Source organism: Penicillium lagena (genome assembly GCF_028827675.1).
Source record: "Penicillium lagena strain IBT 129212 chromosome Unknown utg000001l_segment0_segment0, whole genome shotgun sequence".
NCBI classification, from domain to species: Eukaryota; Fungi; Ascomycota; class Eurotiomycetes; order Eurotiales; family Aspergillaceae; genus Penicillium; species Penicillium lagena.
Window position 1 is genome coordinate 1412721 of NW_026623222.1, and position 13120 is coordinate 1425840.

General features: G+C 51.4%; 8 protein-coding genes across 8 annotated transcripts; 4 read left to right on the top strand and 4 right to left on the bottom strand.

Annotated features, from left to right (window-relative positions):
• Positions 1-124: 124 nt before the first annotated feature.
• N7510_000629 (uncharacterized protein) lies at positions 125-728 on the bottom strand (the record flags this gene model as incomplete). The annotated part of the gene is made up of 2 exons (XM_056972558.1): positions 125-546; positions 704-728. The coding sequence occupies 2 exons, from the start codon at positions 726-728 to the stop codon at positions 125-127; spliced, it is 447 nt and encodes a 148-aa protein (XP_056837675.1).
• A 2446-nt stretch (positions 729-3174) lies between these two features.
• Positions 3175-3432, bottom strand: N7510_000630 (uncharacterized protein; the record flags this gene model as incomplete). The annotated part of the gene is made up of 1 exon (XM_056972559.1): positions 3175-3432. One exon carries the CDS (start codon positions 3430-3432, stop codon positions 3175-3177), a length of 258 nt encoding a protein of 85 aa, XP_056837676.1.
• Positions 3433-4199: 767 nt separating this feature from the next.
• Positions 4200-5399, bottom strand: N7510_000631 (MBL fold metallo-hydrolase; the record flags this gene model as incomplete). Its single annotated transcript, XM_056972560.1, has 4 exons — positions 4200-4492; positions 4553-4927; positions 4975-5122; positions 5181-5399. The coding sequence occupies 4 exons, from the start codon at positions 5397-5399 to the stop codon at positions 4200-4202; spliced, it is 1035 nt and encodes a 344-aa protein (XP_056837677.1).
• Positions 5400-6153: 754 nt separating this feature from the next.
• On the top strand, positions 6154-6729 carry N7510_000632 (uncharacterized protein; the record flags this gene model as incomplete). The annotated part of the gene is made up of 1 exon (XM_056972561.1): positions 6154-6729. The coding sequence occupies one exon, from the start codon at positions 6154-6156 to the stop codon at positions 6727-6729; it is 576 nt and encodes a 191-aa protein (XP_056837678.1).
• Positions 6730-6871: 142 nt separating this feature from the next.
• On the top strand, positions 6872-7624 carry N7510_000633 (uncharacterized protein; the record flags this gene model as incomplete). The annotated part of the gene is made up of 1 exon (XM_056972562.1): positions 6872-7624. The coding sequence occupies one exon, from the start codon at positions 6872-6874 to the stop codon at positions 7622-7624; it is 753 nt and encodes a 250-aa protein (XP_056837679.1).
• A 74-nt stretch (positions 7625-7698) lies between these two features.
• On the top strand, positions 7699-8883 carry N7510_000634 (uncharacterized protein; the record flags this gene model as incomplete). Its single annotated transcript, XM_056972563.1, has 1 exon — positions 7699-8883. One exon carries the CDS (start codon positions 7699-7701, stop codon positions 8881-8883), a length of 1185 nt encoding a protein of 394 aa, XP_056837680.1.
• Positions 8884-9129: 246 nt separating this feature from the next.
• N7510_000635 (oxygenase MpaB family protein) lies at positions 9130-10011 on the bottom strand (the record flags this gene model as incomplete). Its single annotated transcript, XM_056972564.1, has 1 exon — positions 9130-10011. The coding sequence occupies one exon, from the start codon at positions 10009-10011 to the stop codon at positions 9130-9132; it is 882 nt and encodes a 293-aa protein (XP_056837681.1).
• A 1002-nt stretch (positions 10012-11013) lies between these two features.
• On the top strand, positions 11014-12012 carry N7510_000636 (uncharacterized protein; the record flags this gene model as incomplete). The annotated part of the gene is made up of 1 exon (XM_056972565.1): positions 11014-12012. The coding sequence occupies one exon, from the start codon at positions 11014-11016 to the stop codon at positions 12010-12012; it is 999 nt and encodes a 332-aa protein (XP_056837682.1).
• Between the last annotated feature and the right edge of the window lie 1108 nt (positions 12013-13120).

Here is a 13120-nt window from a genome sequence, read left to right on the forward strand (position 1 = left end):
TGCCCCATCAATTGGATTGAAGGCAGGGGTGTGTGCCGCCCTATGCGGGCGATTTAGGAGGAATTTACTCGCTTTAGCATTCCTCCCATCGCCTCCAGACATCACATTTTTATACACGGCATAGTTATGATGCATGCCCAGGCGGTGTTATCCACTGCATCCCACGGCCATTCTCTCGGCGGGCATTGTTGGTCGACTTGGCAGAGCCGCTGTGTGCCTTACAGTAGCTAGTGGGATGGGGAACCTCCCCCCATTTAATTCCACCACTCGTCTGAATCAAACTCACCGGTGTGGACCGCACGAAGAAATCATCGCGGTCCCCACCGGGGCCGATCGCCCGCCTGCCACATCGCTGCTTGATGGTTGTCCGCCCCGATGTCCGGCGTGCGCCGCGCTTTTTACCCGGAGCTTGGGCGTAGATCGTGAGGCATTTTTTTGCCCCTGGGTTTTTCCTTGCAGGCGCCATCGTATCAATCAATTGATTGAATAACACAAAACCGTCACCGCTCAGCTCAATCTCATCCCGCGTTGCTCCGCAGACCTGATCTAGAAAGTCGTGCCGTGCTGCTACCAAAAAATAGTGCACGAGCGACGGTGGATTGAATAATTTCTATGCAGCTGCCCGAACCCTAACGCCCGGTTCGCCAAGGAGTCCCGGCTCTATTCTTAAAACCCATTCCCCAGGATTGGGTGTTGTAGTTACGTACATGCTCTGGAGAATTGCCCATGGAGAAAAGGGAAAGAGTCGGGCAAAAAAAAGTTCACCGCATGTCCGACGAGATTTTAGCCCGCAGTCGCGCAGAAATTCATCCCGAATGTCCGACCTTACCGTCTGCAAGGAAGTAAGCAATGGATACCAAAAAAAAAATAACGCTTTCCGTGTTGTGCGCTTATCTTCAGGGACTATGAGTTGGCTATCTCCTCCCGCTTTAACCGTGAGTGCCGCCACCCGAAGAAGGTGTCAGACGAGCCAATCTTATTCAAGGTTATTTGTGTACAACTATCGTAAAAATAAATTATGTCGGATTTTTAAACCTTGAACGGTAAGAAACCAAAAAAACATGATCGTCATCATCATCCCACAAAGCCGCATTTCTCGCCATCGCCCAATTCGACAGATGATCATTCCTCCGGCACGGCCGAGAAGTATTCTATGTATTCGGCAAGCCTTCTCGGGCTTGTCGCCACGCGAACGAGCACATCTCTTGCGTGCCCGTAGAAAAAATGTCTTGTTTCGGCGGATGGTCTCGGCCGGGCACAAACCTTCCCGATATCCCCGACGCGGACGGCAGCTCGGCACCGTGCGCCACAATCGAAGGGTTCAGCCTGGTGGCAGGTTTTGGAACCATGGATTCTCTATCTGCAGGATGTGTTCGCGATTCAGGGACTTCAATTGAAAAAAGAAAAAACTTTGAAAACCTTGAAATTTTGTTTGGTGCGCTTCTGATAGGCGAGTGGGATGGCCGATGTCATAGAATATATTTACATTATCTTCTGCACCACTGCGCTTCTAGAATACTGTGTATACCACTGAATTATGTAGTAGAGGGGTGTCGTTTCATGGGGCTCAGTGGACTCTATACTGTGTTCGTCATTGTCTTGGCTGCATCGAACCCCTGTGCCGATCTTGCCACACGCTGATGGGTAGACATATCTCGGTCCTATGAACACGCATCTACAGTACTCACAGTAACCATAATCGAGCCTCTGCCAATGACCGTGTAGACATTGGCCTTGCCTACTTCTTGGCATCGTCCGGATGCCCACACCCTGTACTGTACGACATGGTCTAGTGAACGCACAGGCATGGCCCGGGCCGTTAGAAAAGAAAGGACAGCGATCATGAAATTGCAGCTGGACACGAGATAAAATACAAGAGCCCAAAAAAGAACAGTCTTACATAGTTCTTACAAGTAGTACTGCGATGTATACCGCTAAGGACGATAGTGCAAGGCCCCTTTTTTTGGGGCCAGACACGTCGTCTACCAACCCCGACGCGTGTCTCATTCGCGATGATAAACAAAACAAAACCACAACGATCGACAGGGGACAAGCAAGAAAAACGGACCCCCAAATAATTTCAATCCAAATCCTCCAATTGCCCACCTCTCCACGTGCCATGCTCGCAACGGGTAGGGATCGAGCTGAGACAGGGTCTGCATGGACCTGATTATTCTGGGTCCATCCATCCCTACGCAGAGAATTGCCTGGGGCGGACACTAGACTATTCGCCGCAGGCAGGTATGCCGAGACCGATAGCTGCACCTGGGCAGTGTCGATCCCTGCAGATTTCCGATTATTGTTTGTCTTGTCTGTCTGTCAAACGGGTAGGGGCTATTGGTTGGTGGCTTTGTTCGATGACATCTTCTGTACAATTTTTTGTTTGAGTTCGGGCTAGAGTCGACGTCAGTTGTCCGTTTCTTGATTCCCGATGTTCCGGGAGATTATCCCTCATGTCGGCTGTTGCTATTGTGGGAGTCTGTCACCGACAATACGTGCCCAGAGACTCCATATGAACACCCCCATAGCTGTGCCCGGACTAACACCGACTCCTCGGCTTGGCCCCGTACACATCCGTATGCAATCCGCCTAGGGTGTCTCTCCAGAATCCAACCTGCCAAGCTAAACAAGGATACGTAACTATAGTTCATGGCAAGTTTGACGATCTCAATGCAGCCTGCTAGCTAATTATTGGCAGTGCCCAGCTCTATAGTGGCGAACTCAGAGCTCGCTGCACGATCTACCCTTAGACCAGCCGAGGAATGACCCACTGGACTTCGGGCGTTAACTTAGTATGCACCCATCTTGCCCGGTATGGATGATGTGTTCAAAAGCTGTTCGCCTGGGTGCAGCACCCCTCTCCAGTGGGGATTGCTCCATATGGAGAAACCACCTGGAAGTACTTGAAATTGATGCCTTCAGGCGAGCTAGACCTCAGAATAAACATCCAAGGATCATTAGTAGCATTGCCCGGGGATCCCTTGGGGCAAATCAGATAATCCTTGGCGCAAATCCAATATGCCCGACCTACGTGTGCATAGGTGCCGGGACAACATGCAACAGACGAACTGTAAACTACTGTTGCTAGACCCGAAACCCCAATACCAAGAAGGAGGACAATGGTCCAAACACCCCTTGATCATGAGATGATCGACCTCACTTCCGCCGTTGTTCCTAAACCGCCAAGATGCCCCATGCATCCCTCTCGTCCGCATTATCGTCTTGGCGGAAGTCCAACAGATCGTGTCCGTCAGGTGCGCCCCCTTTGTCGGACCGGACAACCATGGGGCGGGCCACTGCAAGTACGCGGCGGACGACGATGATCGTCGTGCTAGCAGCAGCGGGTGGAGAGGAGAGGAGAGCAAGGGTGTTTATTAATTGTTTTGGTCTTGGCGGAGGCTGTACGGGAGATAGGGGCCTTGGCTGTGACATTTATTGCATATGTAGGACGGACGGGTTGGTAAATCGGTATGATTTCCTGCGCTTCGTTACGGTGGTGGGCGTGGGCATATCGACGCTTCTGGAATAGTATGCCCGTCTTATTTGTAGTGGTAGTGGCATTTAAAGCAGTAGCTGTACTGCGTGCTGGGTGATATTCGGACTTTAGTCCTAGTAGTTAGTAGATATATGTCAAACAACGTCAATAGTTTTTTCGGGATGGTTGACGGGTTGATGTGTCAGGCAATAGACTAAATATATATCTGCAATCTACCCATCGCTCGCTTAGACATATGAAGAGCATCAAAGAAAAAGGACTCTTTTCTTCGTAGCTTTTATTATCACAATTAACTATGCTGCTGTTTTAGTTCGAAGACCTTATTCTAACAAAAATGGTCAACATTAGGTCCAAGAACGAGAGTGGCTAGAGATAAATAAATAAACTGCTCCAAGGCACTTGCTACGCAAAGAAACGGGAATTTTATTGGGTTGCTTAAAACTCAAATCAAGTCCGCTTCAATACTTGCCTCCACAATGATGAATCCAAACTCATGTGACTGCAGCAAGGAATCTGATCTGGGAATCAAATGATCAAGATAGTGGAACAGCCCACCGCAACAATGCAAGCCGAGACCCGATAATGGAGGCATGTATCCCTTGATAAAGTGGCAGGGTTGCCAACGGCAACCCAAGGAATGCCGTATCGGGATTCAACATCAATCAAAACCCACGTGGATACTAGCAGACATCATAGATCTAGATTAGAAGTCAATCTTAATGCCCACCGAACACGGCACTAGACTCCCCGGCATCGCCTTCTCAATGGCAAGCTTGGACCGCCAGCCAGAGCAGTGGCCAGGCATGAGCACGGCGGGGTCAAGTCGTTTCAGGTCTGCTACTGTGCTCTGGATCTGGGGCTGGTCGCTCATTGCCAGATGAAAGCCACCTACCACGGCGTGAAGAAGTGTTGGTTTTCCGGCAGATTTCAGTGCGTGTCTCGCTGTATTGACCACACCGGCATGGCTGCAGCCCGTGAATACAACGAGTCCTTTCCCTGAAGAAGAAGAAGAAGATAGTCAGCATCTCCTGCATATAGATGTGGACACCCACCCACCTTTGAGGTTGCACATGAGGAAACGTTCATCGGCAATGGTCTCGTCTGAAAACCATTCCTTATCTTCGGGATCGAAACGCATCGCGCCCCGCAGGCCCGTTTCGTAAGGCGTCACACGCGGGATTTCTCCAGAGATGAGGAAAAAGTCATCCAGGACCGTGTGCGAGTCGCTGCGTTTGTCGACCACCGCTCCAGCGGCCTGCATCTCATCAAAGGTTGGATCTGCTTCTAGAGAGATGACATTGTCCGGCAGGGCAGGTATAGCAAACCCCCGGTACTCCGGTCGATCGGGATGGACGTCCACGACTAGCTTATCAGACTGTCCCTGGGCTTGCTTCGCCTGTTTAATCATGCGGATAGCTCGTAGGAGGCCGCCTGCGGGCTTGTCAGAATGGTTCGTAAACGGGATGGAGGGATTGAACCGGAGTGATCTCGATGCCAGTGTGATAGCTGGATGACTTCTATGGAAGACAGATCCGGACGTAGGCGGTTGACGTTCCTCTCCCATGCGTCTTCTTCTGGTCCGACATCGAAGAGGACCGAGTGTTTCTTGTCACCTTTGGTGGCCGTCTAGACACCGGTCAAATACAATGGGGCTTTGATATAGAAGATATGATAATCTACTAACCACCAAAACCGACAGTCCATGGGCCGCGCAGCAGATATCGCCCATCCTCAACTCCTTGATGGCGTTGCCGCGGTCGGTTAAGTTGTGCGTCGATCCCATAGCGATGGATCCCATTTGGCCGCCGACCGTGACGGTATCTGGAGCCGCTGGAGACATGGGGTCCAGTTCATTGTCTATGATGACGATGGCCTCGAGGGCGTCCACTTCGGTGAGTGACATGGTTGCTGACGGTAGGAGATATCTGCCCCGCGAGTGACGTGAGAAATACCCCATTCCATTTCGTGATGACTGTCAGATTTACACTGAACTAGGGTGCATATCGGAAGCCAAACCACCCCGATCTCCGCTTCCCGTCGATTTCATCTTTTTCTCTCAGGACATCTTTGCCCCGCGAGTGACGTGAGAAAACCACATTCCATATAATGATGACTGTCAAATTTATACTGAAGTAAGGTGCACGTCGGAAGCCAACCACCCCGATCTCGACCTCCTCTATCCGCTTCCTCAATCCAAAGTACTCTACCGACTGTTAGGTGACCGAAAGAAAGGTGACGTTATATTGCGGGTCTTGATGTCCGATCGCGAGGATGATTGATTCAGCGGACTCAGATGAAGAGCAGATATAACTCCAAGAGATCACTCGCGGGTGTGTTAGACCATGATCAGATATATTTTTTTTGACAATGGCTTAATGTATATATCAGAAAATGGGGTGAACCACTAAGAAGTCGGATCGATATGATCTAAATGATCCCTGGAGTGGGTGAAATCTTGAAATGTAAAATATTGCATTACGGCATATCACTTTCAACAATCGAATACTCCCTAGAGACTTGTTTAAATAGGTCACTGGGAATTGCTGTCAAATCTATAGTTATGCCTGCATATCGGAAGCCAACCAGCCCGATCTCCGCTTCCCCTCGATTTCATCTTTTTCTCTCCACTCCAACTAATTCATCCACCACTGCCTACCATGCGCATCTTCATCACCCTCCTCGCCCTCCTCTACCTCCTCCTCCCCGTCTCTGCAGTCGCCTGGACATGCCTCCGAGTTGTCGGCAAGCTGGCCGGCCGTCCCGGCGACCTGTACAATAAATTCCAGACCGAGATTTGCGAGCGCGGGTGCCAGCCGACAGTGCCGCACTGGGACTTGTGGACGCGCAATAACTCGTTCGTTCCCGCGGTGCGCGCCCTTATGAGTCGCATGAACGTCCCACACCAGGAAGAAGCTCTGCTGAAGATGGGCGACGACGTTGCGGTCATCATCAAGGAGCGATGCGGACCCGAGCTACATGGACGCCACATCTGCTCCGACCCGGATACCTTGGCGGACTTTGGCAACTGCTTCAAGAGCAACTTCGTCAAGGCAGCGATCAAACACATTCCGATCCTTTTGCCCATGGCTTCCGAGGAGTTGTGCAAGGAACAGTACAGCTATCTCGAGGGCGACGATTTGTGGGAGCGCATCATCCCCAATAACATGCGCGACTATGCCAGCGTATGCGACCAACTGGGGAAGCCGGAGGCGGAGAGCCACGATGAATTGTGAGATACCATGTGTATATAGAATTAGTAAATATATCCTACTGTGTAAATATGTTTTTTTGCACGACTATAATAGTAAGGGTCAACGGCCATTATTCCGTCAGCGTGCCGATCGGAAACGTCACTTTCCCTCGTCAACTCCTGCGATGGCGTCGCTGCGCTGCTCCCTACGGCCTCGCCCTCTCTCTCTCCTGCCTCGGTCATCGATCGGACAGTCATCCCATCGCCATGTTCACCCCGGCCGGTTCCAACCCTTTGTCCCGCCATCCCCAAGCTCCTTGGGCAAACCCACCGCGGCCAAGTCTTACACCCGCACCCGCAAATGGCTGCGGCGATTGGTGTACGCATCACTCGCGACAGGCGTTGTTTGGGGGATTGACACCCAGTTCTATGCCTCGTCACTGACGCGCACAACCCGCACATTCTCGTTGGGTCTGCTGGTCGCGCTGGACTACAAGATCAACTTCCGCCCGCATCCACCGCTGGCCAGCTCCATCGCCGCCGTGCATCAGCGCAATGCCGAGCGCCTCTCGGATCTGCTGCGCCATAATGGGGGGTTGTACCTGAAGATGGGTCAGGCGATCGCGATGCAGTCCGCCATCCTTCCGCCGGAGTTCCAGCAGATGTTCTCACGCATGTTCGACGACGCCCCGCAGAACGATTGGAAGGATGTGGAGAAGGTCATTCGCGAGGACTTTGGGAAATCACCTGAGGAAGTCTTTGGGGTTTCCTTCACCGGTGAGCCCGGTAAGGGTGTCATGGAACGCAGGGCCCGCGCCAGCGCCAGTGTCGCCCAGGTGCATTGGGCTCGCTTGCAGGATGGTCGAGAGGTGGCCATTAAAATCCAGAAGCGGGAGATTGTCCAGCAGCTGGCATGGGACCTATGGGCTTTCAAGTGAGTTAGAACCAGTTGGAGTGACAATCATATACTAAACAGAGGAATTCTAGAGTCGTGACCTGGATCTACAGCAAGATGTTCGATATCCCCTTCTACAGCCTGGTACCATACATCAGCGAGCGTCTCTCGTTGGAGACGGATTTTCTGAATGAAGCCGACAATTCAGAGAACATGGCTCGGCTGGTTGCCGGCGAATCGCGCCTACGGGATCGGGTATATATCCCGCGGGTGCACCGCGAGCTGAGCTCGAGGCGCGTCATGACCGCAGAATGGGTGGAGGGCGTACGGCTTTGGGACAAGGATGCCATAACCCGCTCCTGGCGCGGCGGCTGGCGCCAGGGGAGCCCGGGATGTCATGGGACGCCGCTGGACGCACCGAATAGCAATAGCGCAGCGGCGACAGCACAAAGCCCGCAGTCTAGGCTGGTTAAACCGGAGCGGGATCACTGGAAAGGACGAAATCAGCGGGGTGGCCTGGGATTGTCACTGAAGGACGTGATGACGACTATGGTGGACCTGTTCTCGGCACAGATGTTCCTATGGGGATGGGTGCACTGCGACCCGCACCCGGGCAACATTTTCATTCGGCGCAAGCCGTCTGGCCAGCCGGAGCTGGTCCTGATCGACCATGGGCTGTATATTCACATGGAGCCGCAATTTCGGCACCAGTATGCGCGGTTTTGGAAGGCGCTGCTGACATTTGACAATAACACGATCGGCGAGATCGTGAAAGGCTGGGGCGTTAACAACCCCGACATTTTTGCTTCTGCAACCCTGATGCGCCCCTACCGTGGCGGCGACCTATCTACACATCGCGGTCTCGAAGGCCTGAGCAAATCCGAGCGCAACGAGCGCCACTATGAGATGCAGCAGGCCGCACGCAAGGCCATCCGCGAGATACTCGGTGATGAAACCAAATGGCCGCGCGAACTGATCTTCATCGGCCGCAACCTGCGCATTGTCCAGGCGAACAATCAATTCCTGGGTTCGCCGGTCAACCGCGTCAAGATCACGGGGATGTGGGCCTCGCGAGCGCTGGTCGAATCGCCTGATCTTCCTCTGAACGAGAAGATCCGCAATCTCGGCCGTCATGTCGTCTTCCGCTTTGTGCTGTTCGCCAGTGACATCTTCTTCTGGTTCACCAAGATTAGACAGTTTTTGAGGCTGGGTGGTGGTATGGAGGACGATATCGAGGCTCAGATGCAGCATATGGCTAAGGATATGGGAGTTGAGCTGAACCAGAATGTGTTTGAAGGATAGACTTGCTATCTTCTCTTTTCTATCATTTTGCTAACTCCCCTCGATCTACAGAGTCCATAGCTTGTTCTCTGCCTGATGCCTGCTGGTCTGCAGCATCCTTCTGAATCTTGTATAGTGAGGAGCGGATATATTATATCTAGACCATAGAAAATCTCCAATGCTTATTTAATCGAGATCCTTCAATCTGTAGTACTATTGACAGGAAACCCCTAAAATGTTGTCCTTCATTCATATTATGCGTTCAAATCAAATACCACCCCAATGTCCCGTCCTCTCAATCCTCTCCACTGCCTTCCTTAGATCCTCCATATAAGCCCTATGCTGGTACTGCTTTACAAAATTCGGCACAAACGGATACACAACCCGCATCCAAAGCACAAGACCCTGACACGCAAATTGTTCCACAACCGAAGCCCTCAGATCATATTCCCGCGCCAATCGCTCAGGTAACCAATTGAGAGTTAGAAGTCGGGCAAACGGACTTGCCAGCGCCATGGAGAAGGGCAAGTTCCTGGGATACAAAAGATCCTTACTCATCTTGCGCGCCATGTCGGTGACTTCCAACGTGGCAATATTATAGTCCCAATACTGCCAGAACTCGTCCAGCGTGGCGGGCCACATCTCAGGCGGCATTCGAAGCGAAGTCCCAAAGACAGAAGCTTCTTTAAACAACTCCTCCATTTTCTCACTGGACAATTTCCCAAAGAACGTCTCGTGCACTAGAACAACACCCACAAAGAGCGTGGCAGCTGTCCATTTATGCAGCTCCGGATCATCGGCGTCATATCCATCCCCCTTAACCCGGGAATGATATCTATGGATCACGCCGAAGATGGCATTCTTTTCTTGCGGAGTGCCGCACACAGCGGCATTGAGGAACCGCGCAGTGTTTCGAAGTCGTATGTGGATGCGCGCTGCGAAGTCGGAGTGCTCGTAGCTCCCCTTAGCGAGCGATGGGTGCGCGAATTGGCATAGAATTGCGACCTGCCCGCCCAGGAGGTAGATGTCGTTTTCTACGACGGAGTGTAATAGTTTGGGCTCGGTGACTGGGGGGAAGATTGGGGTTGTTTGAAGGGCTCGCCGGCGGAGAGCTGGGGTTGTTGTTTGAGTTGGTGCTTGTTCGGTCATTGTGAGATAGGGTTGGATTCATCTTTGTAGCCATGAGATGCTCTCTGCGGTGTGTTGGATTTTATAGAGCTGCTTAGTTTTCATGAGTTTATCTCGACATGCGGACCGAGGAGTGGATGAGGTCGCCGTTAGGCTTTCCTTTTCACCATCACATGGGGGTACACTAAGACGATTGCGGACCGAGGAATGGGTTCGTTTTGGGTGGGGCTGATCAACGTGAACTTCATAAAATTGGTTAACATTGTACAGAAATAGGCTACAAAGATAAGATCCACATACGTAATACGCGGAAGACCTAGTAGACGAGGACACAGTGAGCAGGCAGTCATACACGAAACTCCGATATACTGTCCCTCACTCTTATACTGCTTCACTGTAGAATGTTGCCAGTCTAGATCTACGTCGCTATGCAACGAACTTGACGCCTCGAAATGGACGCCTCGAACTTGACGCTTGCAGCTTGGCTCTTCAATGTGTGCATAACGCAGCTCTGATGTTTGTTCTACTGTTTCTACCCGGTGCTTATGCATATTTTAAGAAGATTGGTGTTACTATGGATCGGGGCCACTAAAGATGGGTATCTTCACATGACCACGACCTCTATGGTCCGGATCGGGGCCATCAGGGTGACCCTCAAAGTAGGTCCAGTCTGGGCCGTCGAGGATACGAGCCAACTCGTGTTCGCTCCAAGTTGCGGGGTACGAAGGCTGATAAGGTTCAGGACAGTATCCTCTCGATAACTTCACAGTGGTGTGTCTGTCTATTTATTATAGCTACGATGCGCTGCGTGCAGATACGATCATACGACCCTGCTCGACTTACGACTGAGTCATCCGCTTCTGCAACCCATACTTTATGTCTTCGATGGGTCATAACTGTCGATGAAACATCATTTCCATCACTTCCCTGATTTAGACTACGCGCGTTGAAGCCTCGAAAAGCATATCCGTCACTAAGACCGATATCCGCTCGATCTCAAATTTATCGATCACGCACGTCGCCATGGCTACGTCAAGCTTAAATCCAAAAATTGTTGTCCTGGAGGTCCCAACCGAGGCAGGGACTCATTGGCCGGGTCAGTCAAAAGCACCCGAAGCTCTCAAAGATGCCGGACTGGTACAGAAGCTCCAGAAGATAGGATATGAAGTCTTGAATTTCAATGCTCTTGATGAGGTAGAGCATTGGCTCCCAACAGATATCTTGAATGGCGTCCGCAATGAAGAGAACACTATCAAAGTGATGAGAAAGGTCGCAGCTGCTGTTTCATCCGTGAATTCATCCCACGAATTTCTTTTAGTGTTGGGAGGCGATTGTTCAATTGAGGGTGGTGTGCTTTCTGGGCTTAATACTGTTCATCTTCACGACCGCATTGGCCTCCTTTATTTCGATGGGGATGCGGATCTTACTCTCCCCACTGACGATGGCATAGAAGGCATGACCGGAATCCTCGACTCGATGGTTATCACCCATCTTACGCATCGAGATGGAGGCTTGGAAAGCATGAAGAGCTTTTCAAAACCTGACGGATCTCCACTTGTGACCAATGAGAATATTGTTCTCTTTGGTCTAGACCCCAATCAGCCAAGTGCTGAGCACTGGACTTTCCTTGTAGAAGGAGGATTCAAGGTCTTTTCACGTCCCACGGTGAGCAAAAACCCAACGAAAGCCGCGGTAGAAGCTTTGACGTGGCTCGAGTCCAGGGTTGACAAAATTGTCGTTCATTTCGATCTGGACGTTATCGACACTGGGCAATTCCCAATTGGTAACTACCCTCACTATGCAGGCCTGGAGTTTGATGAAGCTATGACGGCTTTGCGGGTGTTTGCGGGAAGCGAAAAAGTAATGGGGCTGGTTGTAACAGAGGTGAATGCCAACAATGACCCTAGTGGGAAGATGCTTGAAATGCTTGTGGATGGCATTGTTAATGCGTTCTCTAAGAGGCTGGCAGTCAGTATGACTCTCTCTTTCTGCACTTATTCTGCTCATCCACTCTACCTCTAGCTAACTTCACTCTAAGACTAAAACGCAAACACCTGCTAAGCCCAGTCCAGCAACAGTTGTCCAGAGTCAAGTTGCTATATAGTCGTGTTCGAATTCGGCTTCCATCCAAACTCTCTTTAATTGTTTCACATAGAACACCTTAGTACTACAGTATCGTTTCTTTTGGTGCTCTACATCTCCTGCGTTCGGAGATTTTCTGGCGCTGAATTTGGTCTAGGTGGGCCCCTGTCGCTGCATGTCCGCTCTACGTTTGGTGGTCGGCTCGCCACTTGATAGGGGCTGGCGATGCTGCCAGGTCCAGTTTCTATCCTTTGTAAGGTCGATATGCTCGCTGGTTCTGGTGGGATACTTTCCCCAGTGTTTGTGTCCGCCAGGCCTGTTTGCGTGTTTTGGCGATTTCCGTACAAGCCATCCTTATGAATGGAGGGGAAGAGGCCTCATGAGATCGATCCAGGTTTGTTGGCTGTCCGTTTAGCTGCTTGATCTGCTCTTTCGTTTAATTCTTTTTGTGCATGACCGGGATGGAGCCCATTGAGTAATATATTTTTGGCCCAGGGATATGAGGTCCGGGATTATTGCATGCACTTGAAGCGTAAGAGCCTATCCCGGGCCGGCTCGCATGTGTGGTAGCTTTGCGATAGCCACTTGGGAGTCGAGAAAAATCGTGACAAGGCCATTGCAGTTGGTTCGATTTGAAATTCTTAGAGCCTCTAGGGCTCCTGGGAGGGCTCCGTCAAAGACCTCACGTCCTGGCCCTAAAGGGAAGCCCCAGGTCTTCTGCGCTCCGTTAGTGTCCTGTCATGCAATCCCCGCGCCTGTCTAACCTTTCTCTAATCTTGAATCATCAGATCAGATAACTTGCTCAGACGGGATTGCCTAGGCTACTACAATGTCTCCTCGGTGCTCTGGCCCCTAATATGTCATCGGAATGGGCCACTCGCTACCCATTGCTGGCTCTCAAACCCGACTGACGGATCGGCTGGTATGATACTGGCCAGTTGTAGGGCCGTGTTGTCCAAGGAGCCATGGCTTCTGCCCAGGGCGAAGGGTAGGGAATATGGATCTGGGTCGGTTCGGGCCGATTGTCGAGCCGACAATGTGTACCCCC